Genomic DNA, 22,488 nt, shown 5'->3' with positions numbered 1-22,488 from the left:
CCCTGTTGGGCACTGTTTTCCTGCAGTTCTGTTAACGACGGTGAGAGCAGGTGCTCTCCCAGGCGGGAGTGAATGACACTGTCTACCGGTGTCGCTCCCGCTAGCTAGCAAGGAGGACTCTGGGAAGTGCGGGGGTCAAAAAAACTCATAATAATTTATTTCCCTTATGACCCATATTCAAACAAGCATGAAGATGTTGTGCGTTCATGCAGGAACCAATGGGGTGCTCGAGGGGGGGCATTCATGCAGGAACAAATGGGATGATTGAGGGGGGTGTTCATGAAGGAACCAATGGGATGCACGAGGGGGGTCGTTCTTGCAGATGCAGGAATGCCCACATGCAGGAATGCCTCGAATTGCAGGCAAGCGGTACCAGAGCACCATATCTAGGACCAAAAGGCTTCTTAACAGCTTCTACCCCCAAGCCATAAGACTGCCGAACAGCTAATCGAATGGCTACCCGGACAATTTACGTTGACCCCCCATCCCCTTTTTAACGCTGCTGCTACACACTGTTTATTATCTACAGTATGCAAAGTCACTTTTCCCCTACCTACAGTGAGGGAAAAGAGTATTTGATCCCCTGCTGACTTTGTACGTTTGCCTACTGACAAAGAAATGATCAGTCTATAATTTTAATGGTAGGTTTATTTGAACAGTGAGAGACAGAATAACAACAAAAAAATCCAGAAAAACGCATGTTAAAAATGTTATAAATTGATTTGCATTTTAATGAGGGAAATAAGTATTTGACCCCCTCTCAATCAGAAAGATTTCTGGCTCCCAGGTGTCTTTTAAACAGGTAACAAGCTGAGATTAGGAGCACACTCTTAAAGGGAGTGCTCCTAATCTCAGTTTGTTACCTGTACAAAAGACACCTGTCCACAGAAGCAATCAATCAATCAGATTCCAAACTCTCCATCATGGCCAAGACCAAAGAGCTCTCCAAGGATGTCAGGGACAAGATTGTAGACCTACACAAGGCTGGAATGGGCTACAAGACCATCGCCAAGCAACTTGGTGAGAAGGTGACAACAGTTGGTGCAATTATTCGCAAATGGAAGAAACACAAAATAACTGTCAATCTCCCTCGGCCTGGGGCTCCATGCAAGATCTCACCTTGTGGAGTTGCAATGATCATGAGAACGGTGAGGAATCAGCCCAGAACTACACGGGAGGATCTTGTCAATGATCTCAAGGCAGCTGGGACCATAGTCACCAAGAAAACAATTGGTAACACACTACGCCGTGAAGGATTAAAATCCTGCAGCGCCCGCAAGGTCCCCCTGCTCAAGAAAGCACATACATGCATATACATGCTCGTCTGAAGTTTGCCAGTGAACATCTGAATGATTCAGAGGACAACTGGGTGAAAGTCTTGTGGTCAGATGAGACCAAAATGGAGCTCTTTGGCATCAACTCAACTCGCCGTGTTTGGAGGAGGAGGAATCCTGCCTATGACCCCAAGAACACCATCCCCACCATCAAACATGGAGGTGGAAACATTATGCTTTGGGGGTGTTTTTCTGCTAAGGGGACAGGACAACTTCACCTCATCAAAGGGACGATGGACGGGGCCATGTACCATCAAATCTTGGGTGAGAACCTCCTTCCCTCAACCAGGGCATTGAAAATTTGTCGTGGATGGGTATTCCAGCATGACAATGACCCAAAACACACGGCCAAGGCAATAAAGGAGTGGCTCAAGAAGAAGCATATTAAGGTCCTGGAGTGGCCTAGCCAGTCTCCAGACCTTAATCCCATAGAAAATCTGTGGAGGGAGCTGAAGGTTAGAGTTGCCAAACGTTAGCCTCGAAATCTTAATGACTTGGAGAAGATCTGCAAAGAGGAGTGGGACAAAATCCCTCCTGAGATGTGTGCAAACCTGGCGGCCAACTTCAAGAAACGTCTGACCTCTGTGATTGCCAACAAGTGTTTTGCCACCAAGAACTAAGTCATGTTTTGCAGAGGGGTCAAATACTTATTTCCCTCATTAAAATGCAAATAATTTTATAACATTTTTTATATGCGTTTTTCTGGATTTTTTTTTTTTATTCTCTCTCTCACTGTTCAAATAAACCTACCATTAAAATTATAGACTGATCATTTCTTTGTCAGTGGGCAAACGTACAAAATCAGCAGGGGATCAAATACATTTTTCCCTCACTGTACATGTACATATTACCTCAAAGACCTCGACTTACCTATACCCCCGTACATTGGCTCGGTACCAGTACCCCCTGTATATAGCCTCGTTCTTGTTATTTTATTGTTACTCTTTTTTTTTACATTTTTTACTTTAGTTAATTTAATAAATATTTTCTTAAGTCTTATTTTTCTTAAAACTGCATTGTTGGTTAAAGGCTTGTAAGTAAGCATTTCACGGTAAGGTCTACACCTGTTGTATTCGGCGGATGTGACGACAAAATAGGATTTGATTTGATTTGCCGTTGCACACTATTGACGCTGTCCACTTAAACAGTTGGCTCAAAGTTCAATGGTTGCGAATTCTAATCCCAAATGGGTGCGGATGTGTTATTTTTCTTCAATTCCTTTATTTACAATATTCACCCACACACTTCTAATTCTGAAAAGTGAAAACATACCTGTGATAGGGGTCACCCTGGTAGTCGTTGTAGGTTTTCATAGACAAAGTCCAATCTGTGAGTTAATTTGATGATTGGAAAAAGAGATACTGCGTAAATTCTGCAATGCGGGTTGCATTGAATTGAGCCCCTAATCTTCAGTTTTAAGGTGATGATTTAACTTTTCTTCCCAACACGATACCTCAATAAATATGAGTCCACATTTCAAAGATTGTTTGGGCTCCCGATGGGGGATTTGAACACCGTAAGAGGCAATAGATGTCAGGAAGTTGGCGTCTTACCACTGTGAGCGAACTGTCCAGAGCTGTACTTGCTTGCTGTGCACATCATTTTATTCTAGGAGCGTGCCAGTGGACTTCTGGCAAGTATGCTTTATGGAGAATGTATTCGATCAGGTACAACTAGGTTGGAGTAAGATGGAGTAAGAAAGGCCGACATGCGGGCACCCTGACAAAATTATGTTGGCTAATAAATAATCTGCCTCTACCCTCTGTTCTATTGGCGAATGTACAATCACTGGAGAACAAATTGGACGAGCCCCTTTCAAGCCTATCCTATCAACGGGACCTGAAGGACTGTAATATATGTTTTTCGGAGTTGAGGCTGAACAAGGACATGAGTAATATACTGTACATCTAGCTGGTTTTTCTATGCAACAGCAGGATTGAATGGCAGTATCGAATAGGTAAGCTTTTCTCCTAGTGGCCAATGATTTTAATGCTGGGAAACTGAAATCCGTCTTACCGAACTTCTACCATCATGTCACCTGTTCAACTAGAGGAGACAAAACTCTAGATCACCTTTACTCCACACAGAGAAACACATACAAAGCTCTCACTTGCCCTCCATTTCGCAAATCAGACCCTAACCCCTAACTCCTCCTGATTCCTGCTTACACACTCAATACGGAAGTGGTAAAATGAAGCAGATGCTAAGCTACAGGACTGTTTCACTAGTACAGCCTGGAATATGTTCTGGGATTCATCCGATGGCATTGAGGAGTTTACCACATCAGTCACTGGCTTCATTAATATTGTAAGTGTATTGATGTTGTCTTCCCTATATTGACCGTATGCACATCTCTCAACCAGAAGCCAATTGATTACAGTCAACTTTTGCACTGAGCAGGACACTAATCCAGATGTTCATAAGAAATCCCGCTACAACCTGAAAAGATTTGGCATGGGCCCTCATATCCTAAAAAAGATCTACAATTACAACATTGAGAGCATCTTGGCTGGCTGCGTCACCACTTGGTATGGCAACTGCATGGCATATGACCTCAAGACGCTATAGAGGGTAGTGCATATGGCCCAGTACATCTCTGGGGCCCAGCTCCCTGCCATCCATAACCTCTATACCTGGTGGTCATAGGAAAGTCCTAAAAATGGTTAAAAGACTCCAGCCACCCATAGACAGTTCTCTCTGCTACCACATGGCAAGCGGTACCAATGCACCAAGTCTGGAACCAACAGAGACCTAAACAGCTTCTACCCCAAGCCATAAGATTGCTAAATAGTTTGTTAAATACTGTAGTTAACAAAATAGCTACCTGGACTATCAGTATTGACTCTTTTTGCACAAACTTTTTTGACTCATCACATGCGCTGCTGCTTCTGTTTATTATCTAACCTGTTGCCTAGTCACTCTATTCCTAGTTACACTATATGTACAGGTGAAGTCAGAAGTTTACATACACTTAGGTTGGAGACCTTAAAACTCGTTTTTCAACCACTTCAAACATTTCTTGTTAACAAACTATAGTTTTGGCAAGTTGGTTAGGACATCTACTTTGTGCATGACACAAGTCATTTTTCCAACAATTGTTTACGGACAGATAATTTCACTTAGAATTCACTGTATCACAATTCCGGTGGGTCAGAAGTTTACATACACTAAGTTGACTGTGCCTTTAAACAGCTTGGATAATTCAGTTGGTAGAGCATGGTGTTTGCAATGCCAGGGTTGTGAGTTCGATTCCCACGGGGGACCAGTACGGAGAAAAAAAATGTATGAAATGTATGCATTCACTACTGTAAGTCGCTCTGGATAAGAGCGTCTGCTAAATGACTAAAATGTAATAAAATTACGTCACGCTTTAGAAGCTTCTGATAGGCTAATTTACATAATTTGAGTCAATTGGAGGTGTACCTGTGGATGTATTTCAAGGCCTACCTTCAAACTCAGTGCCTCTTTGCTTGACATCATGGGAAAATCTAAATAAATCAGCCAAGACCTCAGAAAAAAAATTGGAGACCTCCACAAGTCTGGTTCATCCTTGGGAGCAATTTCCAAATGCCTGAAGGTACTACGTTAATCTGTACAAACAATAGTACGCAAGTATAAACACCATGGGACCATGCAGCCGTCATACCGCTAGAGATGAACATACTTTGGTGCGAAAAGTGCAAATCAATCCCAGAACAACAGCATAGGACCTTGTGAATATGCTGGAGGAAACAGGTACAAAAGTGTCTTTATCCACAGTAAAAACGAGTCCTATATCGATATAACCTGAAAGGCCGTTCAGCAAGGAAGAAGCCACTGCTCCAAAACCGCCTTAAATAAGCCAGACTACGGTTTGCAACTGCACATGGGGACAAAGATTGTACTTTTTGGAGAAATGTCCTCTGGTCTGATGAAACAAAAATAGAACTGTTTGGCCATGATGACCATCGTAATGTTTGGAGGAAGAAGGGTGAGGCTTGCAAGCCGAAGAACACCATCCCAATCGTGAAGCACTGGGGTGGCAGCATCATGTTGTGGGGGTGCTTTGCTGCAGGAGGGACTGGTGCAATTCACAAAATAGATGCCATCATGAAGGAGTGAAATTATGTGGATGTATTGAAGCAACATCTCAAGACATCAGTCAGGAAGTTAAAGCTTGGTCGCAAATGGGTCTTCCAAATGGACAATGACCACAAATATACTTCCAAAGTTGTGGCAAAATGGCTTAAGGACAACAAAGTCAATGTATTGGTGTGGGCATCACAAAGCCCTGACCTCAATCCGATAGAAAATGTGTGGGCAGAACTGAAAAAGCGTGTGCAAGCAAGGAGGCCTACAAACCTGACTCAGTTATACCAGCTCTGTCAGGAGGAATGGACCAAAATTCACACAACTTATTGTGGGAAACTTGTGGAAGGCTACCTGAAACGTTTGACCCAAGTTAAACAATTTAAAGGCAATGCTACCAAATACTAATTGAGTGTATGTAAACTTCTGACCCACTGGGAATGTCATGAAAGAAATAAAAGCTGAAATAAATAATTCTCTCTACTATTATTCTGACATGTCACATTCTTAAAATAAAGTGGTGATCCTAACTGACATAAAACAGGGCATTTTTACTTGGATTAAATGTCAGGAATTGTGGAAAACTGAGTTTAAATGTATTTGGCTAAGGTGTATGTAAATTTCCGATTTCAACTGTACATATCTACATCAATAACCTCGTACCCCTGCACATGGACTTGGTACTTCTGTCACGTGTATATAGGCAAGTTATTATTACTAATTGTGTATTTATTATTACTTTTATTATTATATGTTTTATCTGTCTATTATTTCTCTATTTCTTTCTCTCTGCATTGTTGGGAAGCATTTCACTATTAGTCTACACCTGTTGTTTACAAAGCATGTGAAAAATAAAAATTGATTTGATAATCAAAGAATGATTTGTTTCCTGTGTGCTAATGGAGCTCCTAATTTAGGCCTGCAGTGGTGACATGCTGAAGTCCCAGTCTAGGATGCCAGTTGTACACACAGCAATGGCTCTGTGATTAATTCCTCTGACAAAGCAGTAACTAATGATTGATTGAAGATGCCCAGGCCCTAAAGACCATTTCCCCTTCACTTACTTTGCCTTTTTCAAAGTCATCTGATATTTTGATCACCAGTTAGGGCCATGTCAGTACAATTAATCACATATTTAAAGCTAAGCATTAGCCTGTCCTCATTTAGATAGTATACAGCGTTTTAGGGATTTCTAAGATGATGTTCACTTATTTCATTTTTTTGAATTTTATCCAGAAAAAAGTGTAGGATGTTAATCTTATTTAAAACCAACATGACCTTCACTCAGTGTGGAGAAAAATATTGGTTTACATGCCAGTGGTGTAAAGTATTTAAGTAAAAACACTTTGAAATACTACTTAAGTCGTTTTTTAGAGTACCTGCACTTTACTTTACTATTTATATTTTTACTACTTTTACTTTTACTTCACTACATTCCTAAAGAAAATAATGTACTTTTTACTCCATACATGTACCCCAACACCCAAAATTATTAGTTACATTTTAAATGCTTAGCAGGACAGGAAAATGGTCCGATTCACGCGCTGATCAAGAGAACATCAGAGGAAGGCCCTAAAAATTGTCAGAGACTCCAGCCACCCTAGTCATAGACAGTTCTCTCTGCTACCGCACGGCAAGCGGTACAGGAGCACCAAGTCTAGGTCCAAGAGGCTCCTAAATAGATTCTACCCCCAGGCCATAAGACTCCTGAACAGCTAATCAAATGGCTACCCTGACTATTTGCATTGCCCCCCCCCATGGAATTTAGTATACCGGTACCCCCATGTATATAGCTCCACCATTGTTATTTACTGCTGCTCTTTAATCATTTGTTATTCTTATCTCTTACTTTTTGGGGGGTATTTTCTTAAAACTGCATTTTTGGTTAAGGTTCTTGTAAGTAAGCATTTCACTGTAAGGTGTATTCGGCGCATGTGACAAATACAATTTGATTTGATTTGAACATCCCTGGTCATCCCTACTGTCTCTGATCTGGCAGACTCACTAAAGACACATGCTTCATTTGTAAAATGATGTCTGAGTGTTGGAATGTGCCCCTGGTTATCCGTAAATAAAATAAAAAACAAGAAAATAGTGCCGTCTGGTTTGCTTATTGTAAGGATTTGTTTTATTATTTATACTTTTGAAAGTATATTTAAAACCAAAAGGTTTTAGACATTTACTCAAGTAGAATTTTACTGGTGACTTTCACTTTTACTGTAGTCATTTTCTATTAAGGTATCTTTACTTTTACTCAAGTATGACAATTGGGTACTTTTCCCACCACTGGTATATGCACAAAAAATCCTTATCAAGATTATTTAAGAAGAAGGAGTGGAAACACGAAAACTTCATCCTCTCACTGGTCCCAAGCAAGTTACATAAGTCTAAAGTTCTGCTAAGTAAGATAATAAAGATGAGATTCCATAAAGCATAACATAAGCATAAAGATGTGTTACTCTTAATTTTAAATAGACACTCCAATGTTAAATGACCTACTGTAGCATAGGCAAATGCAAATGGCTTGAGCATAAAATAGGGAAAACATTCCTACATAGCAGAGGCTCTTAAAAATATCATTTTTGAATTCCCATCTGAAATATGCTGCAACATCAAAGTGTGAGTGGGCGGGAAATTAAATGGCTCATAAAAAATAATAGTGGAGTTGATATCTTTGCTAATTGGGATCTATGGCATCTCGGTCAAAGGCCCTAAGTAGTGAGTCAGGGGGAAAAAAGATTGTGGATAAAGAGAAATTATGTAGTGTAAAACATTTTGAGTTTCCCGGAAATGAATGTCTGGTAAAAGATAGATTGACTTCTACCACTATTACTGCTACTATTACAACTACTATTACTATTAAGTATGAACCAATAATATCGATAATTGATAATGAATTATACTGGGAAATAGTGTCAATGTAATCCCAGTCCTGACACGAATATCAGAGGAACAGTAGGGTCTATAAGCATTCATGCATTATGTGCAGCACAGATGTTTAATAAGGAGGTCTCACAATTGAAAAACACAGACGTGTCCCTGAGTGTTTATTGAACCTGACCATCCACTCTGACTAATAAAGCCCATTCCCTGAAGGCCTGAAGGACTGACCAGTCTGTGTCTCTCTCTGTCAAGGCTGCAGCTTAATAGGCTGCTGAACACTAGAGGGCTCTCACTGTTACTCTGTTTCACTGAGACACGCCACTGCAGACCTATTCTGCTAGTGCACAGGCCTATATCTCACATTAAACATGGAGCGTTCGTATATCATAATCTACAGCGTTACCACTACCAGTAACAATGGAAGTTGTGGTTAAGTTAGCAGTGGTAGTAGTTTATCTGTTGTTTTACCCTTCAACTACTGTTTCCATGCGACAATAGCTTTGCATGAAGCAAGAATGCAATACTATCCCTTGTGTGTTGCATTGTATGAGTACAGCAACTATTTCATCCTTAGTCAAGCAAATGGAGTGCCCTTTCATTGAAAACATACTCTATGACAATATAATGATGCATACACCTTTTGTTATAGCCTGCTCATATTACCTACATCTAGGTTTTTCAAAGACAATTTTTCTTTTGATAATAATTGTTTATGTTATTTTGATGAAGGACTTCAAGCAACACAATACAAGAAATCTTGTTTTCTCTCCATCATTTCAGCACCTCTGGCTGCAAATAATTGAGAGTAAGTAACCTTTCTTCTGAAGCAAACAGTGTTTTTAGTCAACGGAAAGTGTTGCTTAGACATGAATAAGCATTTTAAGGAAAATGTCTGTTTAAACACATTTCTACATAATCAGCTATAACTGAGGCAAAACACGGCAGTAAGCCCACATTATGGAAAATACAAACGTGTCCCTGGACATGGTTTCCATTCAAATAAAAAGTATAAGTATTTGGCTAAATTCATTTCCACCATACATGCTGCAAGTTTACAAAGTACATTTCTCACAGCTTCTCGCGACTTACCTGTTTGGGTATCAGGTAACCGTGCAGGCCTGCCTAAATGAGTAGCGGGTTAATTGATATATTTAATGTCACTATTGTAATGGATGGGGGGAGGAAAACCCAACAACAAATGCTTTGTGAGCTCATATAACTGGATTGAAGCAACTCATTGAAGTCCATTTGTTTCTATTGCTTTGTTAAACTGAAGACAGTGTATGATACGGATACACTATATACACACAAGTAAGTGGACACCCCTTCAAATTAGTGGATTTGCTTATTTCCACCATACCCGTTGCTGACAGGTGGATAAAAACGAGCACACAACCATGCAATCTCCATAGACAAACTGGCAGTAGAATGGCTGAGCAGCCGCACCCAAGCCTTAGGTCACCATGCACAATGCCAAGCGTCGGCTGGAGTGATGTAAAGCTCGCCGACATTCATTGGACTCTGGAGCAGTGGAAACGCGTTCTCTGGAGTGATGAATCAAGCTTTACCATCTGGCAGTCCGATGGACGAATCTAGGTTTGGCGGATGCCAGGAGAACGCTACCTGCCCCAATGCTTAGTGCCAACTGTAAAGTTTGGTGAAGGAGGACTAATGGTCTGGGGCTGTTTTTCAGAGTTCGAGCCAGGCCCCTTAATTCCAGTGAAGGAAAATCTTAACGCTACAGCATACAATGACATTCTAGATATTCGGTGCTTCCAACCAGGCCTAATCGCCCAACATTAGTGCCCCACCTCACTAATGCTTTTGAAGCAAGTCCAGAAAGCGATGTTTCAACTTCTAGTGGACAGCCTTCCCAGAAAAGTGGAGGCTGTTATAGCAGCAAAGGGGGGGTCCAACTCCATATTAATGTCTATGATTTTGGAATGAGATTTTCGACGAGCAGGTGTCCACATACTTTTGGTCATGTAGTGTATCTTTGAAACAATACTCTACCACCGGCCCGACCATAAACGTTGTGTAGTGTCTGAGCGCGTGCATTAATTTCCGAGGCTGTTGACCTGCCTCTTCATCAGTCCAATGAGCGCGGCAAAAGGGGAGGCTCTTCACACCGAACATTTCTCCTGCATCTCCTCACTTTTCTAGTCAGCAAGCAAGCCTGTCGGAGCTACAATAAGTAGTGCCACAGCGGGGTTACTGAACTGTAAGGATTTCCACCACGTCTTCACACTTTTTGTTATATTTTTTCATTTGTAAACGTCTCTCCTCGAATGAAAAGAGAAACGCAATTGCAATGCTTTTAATCCATTTTTGAAAAGGTAAAATGGTGCAAGCACAAGGATGCGAGATACTGTAGTAAGTAACAAGGAAAATATATTAACAGGTGCATGAAAATGTTTGGGAGAAAACGAGGCTTTTGTTTGATCTTCTATTGCATGTTTGCATATCGTTCTGCATATCAAAACCACTCAGAGATTAGCTTGTGGATGAGGACAGCACAATGAGTCGAAAGAAAGGTTGGCAAATGACCGGCTATCTATGTGAAAACTATTTAAGAAGTGCAGCTTTCCAATGTCGTAGTCTATTTTCAGCTCCGTGTATTTTTCTCTCTCTTCGATGGATAGAAAAATAAACTACATTTGTTGAATGCTTAACTTCCAGGCAGTGCAGTTGAGACGACGTGCTGTCCATTTGCAGTGAAACCATAGTATGTAAGTAGTTTAACTTAGCAACTTGTCTTCGTTTTTTTGTGGTTGCCAACCATTTCAAATGAATGAGAAAATCATACATTGTTGACCAGGCGTTATGTTGTCACGGGACATTTATTCAGAATGACTTATTGCCTACGTGTTGTAGTCTATTTTGTTTCTCGACGATGCAGGCTACGTGTAGGCTAGTATGGTAGTTGTAGCCCAACGTTACCTCATGTGGCGCTATCCACTCGGAGTGGTGCTGAAACAAACCGGCAACCAGCTAATACGGCACCGGTCTCCATGTAATTCAATGAGGGTTTCAGTCATCATTAAGCATCATTTCAATGTTTGGATGTTTATGATGCTTCTATTCCTTTATTCCAATAACAGCAAGTGAACGTGATTAGGCAGCAGTCATAGCCATAGCATGTTTCAATGTAAACTTGCCATGTCGTCCACATTGAAACATGCTATGGATATATATATATATATATATATATATATATATATATATATATATATATATATATATATATATATATACACATTCAACTGTAATAACCACGGTTGACTGTTTTCAATTATTATTTGGCACAGAGTATGTTGTCATGTTTTGCTTGGCACTAACAGTAGGTATTTCAAATCCATCCAGTTCATAGAGGGATTATGTCTGTCTACTGTCTGTGAAAATTCGGTATTTGCCTCAGAATTGCTTTTGTGCCTGACTTGTTTATCACAGTTTATTTTAGTAATATCTAATAGCTATGTCGTACACAGGCCTTTATCAAGAAATCCTTATGAACTTCAATGCTGTCACTGCTGTCTTTTTTCTTGAACAACTTTGATAAATGGAGAGACCGTTTTTGAGTGTGTGCATTTGCCCATGGGATTTTTAAAATTATTTTATTAATGAGGAGAATGATTGGTCTTTTCCCATTTCATATTGTTTAATTTCAATTGACATAATGTGGAAGATTCACTCATTGGTCTGTATAGGCTATTTAAAATCCAATGAATTCTATGATTGCAGGACCAAAATTGGCTTCTGTATGCACATTGCAACATGCCACTTTTACTTTTTCTAGTAAATTAACATCAGGTTCTGTAGACATTTCTTGTATATTAGATTTAAGTACCATGAATGATATATTTGTAAAACAGTTTATGTACCACAATGTTTACACTGATTTCTCTCCTTACAGTCAAAATAATAGTTGATTTTCATTCAATCACTGTTTGTATAGAAGTAGTAGATGAGTTGATAAGCAAGATTATATCATATTACTCCAGGCATGATCTCATCAGGGATATAAGAACTTACTGAAATAGAATACCTGGTCTAATCTTTTCAAGCCTCAATTACAGTTATATGTGGGACATTTAATTCAGATGGCTAAGGTATTTGATGAAAAGCATATTAGTAAATACATTTTATCCAAAGTAATATGAAAACAATTATCATAACTAACATGTAATTGCTCAAAATCTTTCAAGGATAATCTCCAGAACATCAGATTAAAGATAGGCAATCTCATGTATCAGACTAGACCAGATGTATAAGACCAGAGACAGTAATTTACCCTACATTGTAGCAGTCTGATATGAGCACAGGATCACACAGGGTAATGCTCGCTGCTGCTTTATACCATTTGTAATGAAGAGGACTGACTCTTCAGCTCTTCCTGCTCCTGTCAAAATCACATAGAGATGACAGACATCAATATATTCATTTTCTTTGATTAATAAATGGTTGATATCATTGTTATCGTCCATCGATTAACATAAACTAACTCTAGTGATTGATTGTATGAGTTAAATATAAAATATTGCTTTCAAAGTCAGGTACCACTGATCTAAAGTGAGGACCTTGATTTGCTCTCTCAGGTTCCTTCTTTGAATGCTGGAGTTGCCTTGTAATTTATACGATTAAAACAGATCACCTCTGTTTTCTCCCTTTTAGATCGTTCACACTGCTGGAACACCAAATGGATGGTGTATTGAGTAGTATATCCCCTCACCATTTGCAATGGAGGCAAATGAAGCCATGTGAGTGACCTTTATCGCACAATGAATACAAGCTCTGACGCTCAAAGAAGGAAGAAGTAACCTTTGTTTACCATCTAAGGGAGAGCTGTTGATCTTGGGAAAATAAGTGTCATAACAATGCCCAAACGGTCCGAGGAGATGCTGACAGACGTGTGGACTTCCTTGTTGCTTGTGTGGATTACGTGTGTTCCTTATACATCCATGACCCCCATCATCAGCCAGTCCAAAAGTTTACAAACTGGTTCCACTGCGCTCCTACGTGGCCTCGTCGAAGGACAAAGAATACTTAGTCGAGCCAAGAGAGGATGGGTTTGGAATCAAATGTTTGTGTTGGAGGAGTTCTCTGGACCAGATCCAATTCTAGTTGGCAGGGTGAGTACTGTAATTGTCAGCTGTATATTAAGCTTGCTTATCATGTAGAAACATTAATTCAGCCATTTAAATGCTCCCCAATTTTTTTTTTTTTTACATTTTTGTGGGCTAGTTTTAGTGCTGGAGAGAGAGACAGACACTGGCCTGATCTCATGCAGGGTTTTGGAGAGAACGAATAAATCCACAGCTACCAAATTCTGCGCTGAGGCGTTTTGTGTAGTGTCCCTGAAATATGGAATAACAGAGTGAAAATGAATAACTAATGATGCGTTACATTGCAGTTGAATGACCTACAGTACAGCCATATATACAGTAGAAATATCTACTCATTGTTTTATTCAATTTTTTTCTTTTCTATTTTCTGTTTTCGTTCTTTTGTTGGCCAGGGTGTTGGGTGTGGTTTTCCTTTGAAGTACTTGTCACAGGAACACAGGGATAAAAAGGGGTCATTTTTGCTACATTTCATTGTTGAGCATTTGAAAGAGCCCTATAGTCCAAAGGATGAGGGACACCTGGTACCTGGCCTGTGTAGATGTGGCAGGGCCAAGGCTCAGGGCCCAGGGCCCAGTGAGGGTTGTTGACGAGGCAGGCCAAAGCAGCTTGTTCACAGCTCATTGCAAGAACGCACCTGGGGAGTCTCAACCTGGCAGCTACTACCTCTGACCATTACCCAACCACTCTGGCACATGCAACAGAATATGCCATCAAGGATAATATTTGACCCCACAGTAGCATGATTTACACATACCGTACTACAGCTGTTTAACGATTTATTGATGAGGTTATTTCTTGCTGTATATTTTGTACCTTAATGCTGTCAAGACATTTACTACCAATAGTTGGGGGCAAGCTGAAATGACAAGGCAGTTGTTATATTGTTTGAATGATTGCTGCACCTATATCTCAATCCCTATCCCACCATTGCAATATGAAAAAACACATCGTTTTATGTTCAATCATTGCCAAACATAACAGCGATAAAGAAGGAATTCATGCTGATCATAATTAATAGCACAATTGGTACTATAAAGCAAGGGCTTCATGGTTAGGTAGAAGTCTCTAAATGTTCATGAGGTGGAAAATGAAACCCTACAGTACTGTCTGAAAGCCTATAGTTTGGCAGGATGTCACCTAATTTAGCACTCTAACTTGATATCTTTGGGGGATTATTGTCACATGGGTATATCAATAAATCACATGCTCAAAGGCGGTGTTTACACCTGTGCTTTCCAAATCCCATACAGACACAAAAATATAGATAAGTGCAGCATTTATATTTCACGAGTTTCAATTAAACAGCCTCTGTCGGATCCTCTAATGGCTCTTCGTATCCCTGTAATGATCTCCAAGGTGGATCTGTGAATTAGATGAATGCAGCTTTTGGCATGCATATAGAGTTGGTCACACTGCTGGAGAGAATTGCCAGGAGGGTTCATGGCAAATAAGGATAGCACTCAAATCTGTTTGGTTTTAGGTGTGCATGAAGCCTCTGTTCTTAGTCGGGATTGTTTTAAGCATATTTAGCCGTTCTCACTCAAAATAATTAGCATGTGTAGGTTGAAGGACATTCCAAGGATTGTAGGAGTTAGTTTGGTCGAGGATGGATTTGTCTCGCATTTGAGAGACAGTGTTGATGAGTTGCATTATTATTCACAAGGTTAAGTACACATGAGCATGGCTGGCAGAGCAAAGATAAGTTCAATGTTGCAGTAAGATACTGGTGTAGGATCTTAATTTGATCACCCTGTTGTTGCAGGAAATGTCCTGCATAGCAGGAAATGCTAACTTGTCGTGCATTCAAGGTTTAAAAAGGCTTCTAACATGTTTTGTATTTCTTACGAAAAATGTATCAATCTCAACAAAAATGTCCATTCATTTTAATCCACACATTAAAACCTTTTGCCACAGGATTATTTTCCTGCTGTGAGAAACTGGTCAAATTAAGATCCTACACCTGTATGATGTCTCTCTTTCTCTCCTCTCTCTCTCTCTCTCTCTCTCACTCTTACTCTGGCTCTCTCTTTCTCATGCTTAATTAAAAAATGAATCAACTGGAAGTGGGAGGTGTGATTCAGATCTCAGGTTTTCAGCGCAGCCTGTGGTTGTGGGTTGATTATTGAGGAACCTCAGGCCAAGATTAGACTCATTCCATCCTTTACATTTTATTGTGCGGCACTCTGATGTTTAATTATACATAGATCTCCTGTCTTTTCAGCGACCAAGATCCCCTTGAGTTCCTGCTGGCATTGGAAGGAGACCGTTAGCATAAATGTAAAAGTGAACGGTGTGGGAGTGTGAGATGGTCACAATGCGTGACGGCGTCATCCTTGCTGTTCTTTACAGCACCGCCATTCTGACATTGTGATTCACTGAGCTGGATCTGCATTACCCTGTGTCACTCCCATTTGAAGGGAATGCAGTACCTGTAAAACTGAAGCTGACGAGACAGCTGTAAAAGCTTGTTGCTCCAATGTAGAAGTGGTGTGCGGGGGATTTTAAGATTAACCCTGACTGAGCAATGTCTCCAAAATAACGACTCATTAAGAGCAATGTGAGTGCAGGTGGGAGATTTGATTTGTAGAATGTCATATTAACGCCATAAAGTGTATATTCTGGCATGACGTTTTATTATTATTTGATTTTTTTTCCTAAATCTTCCTCAGACTACTGTCTGAACTTCTCACAAATCCTAGTCTAAGCCAAGATAGTACGTTTTCATGATGACTTTTTCTACTTTTCATCCTTAGATTTAACTCTCTGTGAGTTTAACTCTCTGTGAGTTTAATCATTTAATGTTACAAAGTGCACAGTCATTTTCATCCACAAAACCAAACATTACACTGAAAGGAGAGATACATATTCAGCAAATCCTAATTTTTCCCAACCAAAGCAAAATTTGATTCTGTTTGTAAAGTGTCAAATTGATTATAGTCTGTGTTACAGTGTGCTCTATCTCACATAGCACTGATGCCACTTTCATTTTCCTTTTCTTTTGATCTCATGTATTTTAATGTTTTTAAGAAGTGATAAGAATGGACTCCATTTTTTCCATTGTGGTGCAGATGTATCCAAATGAAACAAATCCTGACTGATCCTGTTTCTTATTGTCCGATGCTTTTATCTCTGATACAATTGTATGTTTTGCACAAAGAGAATTGATAATAAGCCATTAATATTCAACAATTCATACTGAACTACAAGATTGTGAGGACTGACAGTAATAAAGAGATTGGCTTTCATTATTAATGCAGAAAATAACATTTTATATTTTTGGGGGGGAAGAAAATGTTTCCTTTTGCTGTTCAAAACAAGATATCTGAAACCATAAGATGGATAGCATGCAAGGCCTGCAAAAGTGTGGGCTTGGATATAGGTCCCGTATCTCACATCCCTGCTACCTGTTCTTTGGTTAGCGACTGATTTGATTAATATCACCCATATATCGATGCTAACTGTTTTATCAACATCTTCTCACCATCACTATAATTTTGAAATATTGTCATAGAATATTTCACTAAGTGGCAACAACTCTTAGTGCACTGCTCCTCACAGGTGAAAAGACACTAATCAGGTATCCAGTCAAGTCCCAGGTGTTTGTTTATTCCATAAGAGTACCAAGTTATACTCCTATTCACCTGTCAGTTGGCTCTCTACTTCTGTATGATAGGGTTTGTAAAGTGAGAGGGACTCTTGAGTCCTGGAAAGCTTGTCCTCGGGGGCGATGGAGTGGGGGGGGGTGACAGTTTTCAAGTTTCGTTGTATTCGACTTCAATAATGCGTGGCAACAAGCTCTCTCTGGGTGTTGGTGCTGCTACAGACAACTTCCTCCACGGAGCTTCCTGACGAGGGTTTTTTAGTAGATCAAATTTAGCCCTGCCAAAGTTCGCCCTTGATTGAAGGCTTCGGAGTGGGAGTTAACCCGAGTATTACTCCTCATTAATGAACGCTAATGTGGAGACCGAAATGATAGGTATTGGCTACAGAATCAACTATAACATTTATAATGAATATTTTCTCCTTGTATGTCTCTCTACTGTGGGTTATCTTACTCTGTTACTGCTAGTGTATATCATGGAGGCCTTTATATCATTGGAACATGAGCCCAGTCCCCCATTCCATTTCTACAGTGACTGTAATAAAACACCAGGCCCCAGCATTGAGTCTGATTGAGCTGTGGGATCACATTATTGCTTCCTTGGAAGAGGCTGACAGGTTGTCTATTGCTCTGTGTTGTCGTTTTGCTCCCCATTAACAAGGTGTATGTGTGTGGTGTGGAAGGGCACAGGGACAAAACCAAAAATGAGTAGGAAGTATAATCTAAAACACCACGGTCATGATATGAGTGCAATTGCAAAAGTCCCATTGCAATTGCTTTTGACCAGGTGTTGTATCATTAAAAATGCATACAATGCAGGATTTAAATAAATGGCGGCGTTCTATTTCTCTTCATGCTCTTTCTCTTGGTCTCTCTTGGTCATTCTCTCTCTCTCTCTCTCTCTCTCTCTCTCTCTCTCTCTCTGTCTCTCTCTCTCTTTCTCTCTCTCTCTGTCTGTCTGTTTCTCACTCGCTCTCTCTTTCTTTCTTTCTTTCTTTCTTTCTTTCTTTCTTTCTTTCTTTCTTTCTTTCTTTCTTTCTTTCTTTCTCTCTTTCTCTCTCTTTCTCTCTGTCTCTCTCTCAGATACACCATCATGCACACCTACGCCTTGTCTTATGGCAATAACACTGAGATGGTGCCTGCATAAATCACATACAGTACGTGCACATACACACACATACTCTATTTCCTCTCTCGTTGTTACCTTTTGGCTGACTGTGAGATTGCACAATGAACAGCATGCGTATATCGTCAGGCAAGATGTAGGAAGCAGGAGATGCCACAATCCCTCAGACGCAGTGATAGATACTCTTAAGGTCATACATTATATAGAGTGAGACAATTGTTCCCTATACATGCATCAAATATTACAGTACATGCATACAGTGTCCAAGTCTGTTGCCACAGAAACCCTGACTATATGACAAGGTAGCCATTGTTCACACCAAGGTGCTGGGTTAGTGAGATTCATACAGCTACTTATGGGTATTTTCAGGGTTTAGTGCAGATTCATAATAAATGGGTGTTTTGTGATATAATCTTGGAAAGGCTTGCAGTGATTAGCGCTCCCATGTCAGTGTTAGCGAGCTGATATGTGGTATTAACCTCTCCTCTAGCGACTGGCGGCTCTGCTTCCTGCATCCTGGCCTCCGCTCGATCTGTAGATGTGGTATTGGTGCATTGAGCGGCTGAACGGAGTCGGCTGGCAAAGTGCCGTGAACTCTGCTCAGACTAATAATTGGAATTAAGCAGTTCACCTCTAATGCTTTGCTTGTGCATTGCTTTGGCTAAATCATCTATTTTTTGGGGGTTGCTCGCTTTTCCCCAGCCCCAAAAAGCCATTTGTTTAATCCTAACAGGCTTAATGCTTTCAGTCTCACAGTCTTTTATTGACATTCCATCATTCATTGTCTTCTAGATATGCCAGTTAACTAACCCCAATTATTCTGGGGATATTATACATGCACCGTATGTGTACCACTATAGAGAGCTCATTATGGAGACATGTTGGGATGTGACCTTTACGTCACCCTCTATGGGTGAATGTAATGTAGGCCTATATTCATTCAAGACATGCACTAAACATTGGGCAGACAGGATCAATTTGCCATAATTGAGGTTACAAATGATTCAAATCTGATTATTCAAATCTACGATTATAATGATCTAAAAGCTACTAATTGGCCTCTTGCAGTGATCGTGGGCAGCTAAGATACCCTTTGAGCCAGTAGATGTTTGGCTCAGCTCTCCATCTCTCTCCTATGGATGGCATCCTCAGCATGAGTAGCTGCAGGCAGCACAGCTTATCCCTGTGCCTCTACTCCAATACACAGCCCAGGAGCAAAACTGGGACTACAAAGTAATCTTGTTAAGAATGGATGTTGTTATTGTGCATTTGGCTTCATGGTTAGCTAGGAGCACATGTGGGCTGCCGGAAGAAAACAATGGGAAGGGGTGGGAGGAAAGCCTATTTCTGGAATTTTCTAAGATGACAGAATCCACCCCCCTTCCCCCTCGCACCTCACCCTCGTGAACCAAAATAACAACAAAGCTGAAATCAACAATGGCGCTGACATTTGCTTGAAGACTCATTTCTTTACCAATCTCCACTAGCGAAGATGATGATAATCATAGCAGAGTGAAAGGAAAAAAAGGTGCTAACCTTAGTCACTGTTTTGTAGCTATTATGGTGAGTTGAGCAGGAAAAATTGTAAAAGAAAGTATCCATGGAGAATCAATGGCCCAGGCGTTTCTCAGTGACACTGCCTCAGCCAACAGACTGTGCCTCTGACCTTTATCACAAATGAATTATTTCTGTTTAATGATCCTTTTTGCAAAAAGAAAGAAATAGCTGAAATAATTGCTGAAAAAATAAAACACCTTAAAAGGGCAACCTAGCAGACTTTCTCAACAACCCAGTGCTCGTACAAACTCATATCCTCTGAAAATGTCTTTGGCTGTATTTGCATCTCCATTGTGTCCATGATTCAACAGCAAAGCCTCACAAATAAAGATTTAAAGTCCAACATATAGAAAGGATCTACTGGCAGGTAGTAGCGGCAATGCAGTGAAATGTGTGAAACCTATGGATATACAATATTTGCCAATTTTTCCGTTCTTTCTCGCTTTTCTTTTGGATGACGGGGTGGGGGGTTGGTGCGTGCATGAAAAATTCAGAACGTTGTAATATAAAATCCAGATCAGTCATGAATCCTTAATGGAAATCAGGACCGAACATGTAGGGTTTTGGAATAGTGCTCGAAGAGGGATGGCTTTCTTTGTTAGCCGCCAATTGTGTTGGTAATGGGCTTCTGTTTTAGACACACACATGCCGTTATACAGCATCTCTTCGCTATATTGTGTTGTTCAGACATGTGCCCTTGGCTGATAGTAAGCAAGAGGGATGGGAGGAATACAAGTAAGCCAACAATTGTGTGAAAAGCTATGACTTGCAGTACAGTGAAATGCATTATTCTTGGGGCGTAGCTATAATGGTATATCATCAGTTTGGTTATGCAACTGAAAAGGACATGTATGATAGTGTTCATAGTGATTCACAAGATAAGTCTGAAAATCGGTTCAATTTTTCCTCACTCTCTACCGTTCTATCGTACAATGGACAACTACTATGTGCATATTTTTGTTTTGTTATCAATAGTAGAGGGTCAAATGATCAAATGTAAAAAAAAAAAAGTAAAGTCTTGTGACATTACTCTACATCACTGTCCATGTGGACTGACGTTTAACTTGAGCCCCATATCCCGAGCTCATCTGGCTACCCTGGAACTGAGAATAAACATCAAGGAGTTCACCTGCTCCACCACATAGTGAGAAATGGTACTACCCCATGTGCATGATCATTTAAATAGCACAACCAATGTCAATTACAGATACATATTTTGGGAACTACTCACATTGTAGATGTATGATGTTTATTGGTCATTGACCTATGAGGAACAGGTACCTGGGGAAGCAGTACCTATATTTACATCACTTCATATCTTCATTGATCTTAAAATGTACCACACTCACTTATAGGGGATGACCTAGCAAACCGAGTGCAACCTCTGGATGCTGCCACACAGCACCGTATTTCTCACTATTTGTATATTCCCCTACCTGGTGATGTCTGCTGAATCCCAGTAGCCTGTATCCCCACTGCTAAAATGTGCCATGTTTATCAATGTTTTCTTGCACGCAAAAAAAAAAAAAAGAACGTGATGTTTTCTTATCTCCCATTTATAGAGGTACACAGTGTGGGCTGTGGAAATGCTAATGCTAGTGGAGTATCCATGTTGATGACCTTTTCTTTTTGTTGATGCACGATGTTTTCATAAAGAGCGTACTGATATCCCAGGCTGTGTAATTACTGCACTACAACACATGGAGCCTCTTTATTAGTTTTCTGACAATGGCCTGCCTCGTCACAGCCGGCGGGTAGGAAACTCACTCCTGTTGTCTTGTATATACAAAGATGATTCCCCGTATGCCGTCCTCTCTTCACACATTTTCTCTTGCTTTTGATTAAGCTATTGCGTTAAAGATGCATCTTCAGTGGAACATATTCAGCCTAGATTTAGGTTCACTTTAAGGCTGTTAAGTTACATATCTTCGTCTTATTTCATTAATAAGGGCAAAATGGAACATGTGGGCGTTGCAATAATACAGCTCTATCACTACATCTGATTTATATCAAGTAGGATAAAAGCAAAGCCAATTAACGCTGAGATTATGACTAGCTGACAATGGCTGTTGTATTATTCATGTTCATTTCTGTTCTTTTCATTTAATCATGGCAATGATGTTCAGACATTAAAAGATGAATTCAATAACCTTTTCAACAATGTACTTAGTGAGAGGTACTAATTTCAAGGTAGCCTGCTCATCAACGGACTGAACAGGTTCATCTCATCACATCTGAAAGGTCGGACCTTTGAAGAATCGGGATGAGTCTTTTGGATTGGATTATCAAACATTTACAATGCAAGAGAAGGGAGATTCCATCCTTTGTTGCATCACTAGTAGCAAGGATGCTGCATTCCGAAAAGGTCTGTGCATATGTAATTGAATCCCACTCTGCCTGCACTAGCTTTGCACTTGTCGATAAGGATCACGCTCCGCAGGTTCGGCTCTTGGGATTAGGGCAGAGGCGTTTGATCTGAGAAAGGAGAGGGAAACGGATTGCATAAAATCACAACTCCACTGAAACCATTTTTAAAAAGGCTGTGTCAGCTGATTGAGGGTATTGTTACATGCCCAGCCCTGGACTTCGCCTAGCTTATTGTGTCCTCAGGATACCTTTGTCAACAATTAGCTCATACAATGGTGATACAGTGCTAGATCTTTCCTCTTGCTCTGTCCACATACAACGCCACACACCTCAGCACACTTTTCCAAACGAAAGAAACAGTGTTGCTCAAATCGCGTTGGCCCAACCAACACAGCATGTCTCATCACACCGGAAAGTTAACTTGACTTT

At 40.3% G+C, this 22,488-nt stretch overlaps 1 protein-coding gene across 3 annotated transcripts in view; it reads left to right on the top strand.

Moving 5' to 3' along the window:
* Positions 1 to 10,378: 10,378 nt before the first annotated feature.
* LOC106587289 (cadherin-8) overlaps positions 10,379 to 22,488 on the top strand; it is a 73,684-nt gene continuing 61,574 nt past the window's right edge. Inside the window, exons 1-3 of one of the 3 annotated variants that reach the window (XM_014175536.2) lie at positions 10,419 to 10,658; positions 10,965 to 11,014; positions 12,957 to 13,414. In XM_014175536.2, coding sequence (XP_014031011.2) covers positions 13,160 to 13,414 — 255 coding nt within the window. In that variant the 5' untranslated portion in view covers positions 10,419 to 10,658; positions 10,965 to 11,014; positions 12,957 to 13,159. Of the gene's footprint in view, positions 10,659 to 10,964; positions 11,015 to 12,956; positions 13,415 to 22,488 lie in introns of all 3 variants that reach the window. The other 2 variants (XM_014175533.2, XM_014175534.2) reach the window with 2 other exon arrangements.

This window comes from Salmo salar, chromosome ssa26 (genome assembly GCF_905237065.1).
Source record: "Salmo salar chromosome ssa26, Ssal_v3.1, whole genome shotgun sequence".
NCBI lineage: Eukaryota > Metazoa > Chordata > Actinopteri > Salmoniformes > Salmonidae > Salmo > Salmo salar.
This window is presented reverse-complemented; position numbering and strand designations above follow the sequence as displayed.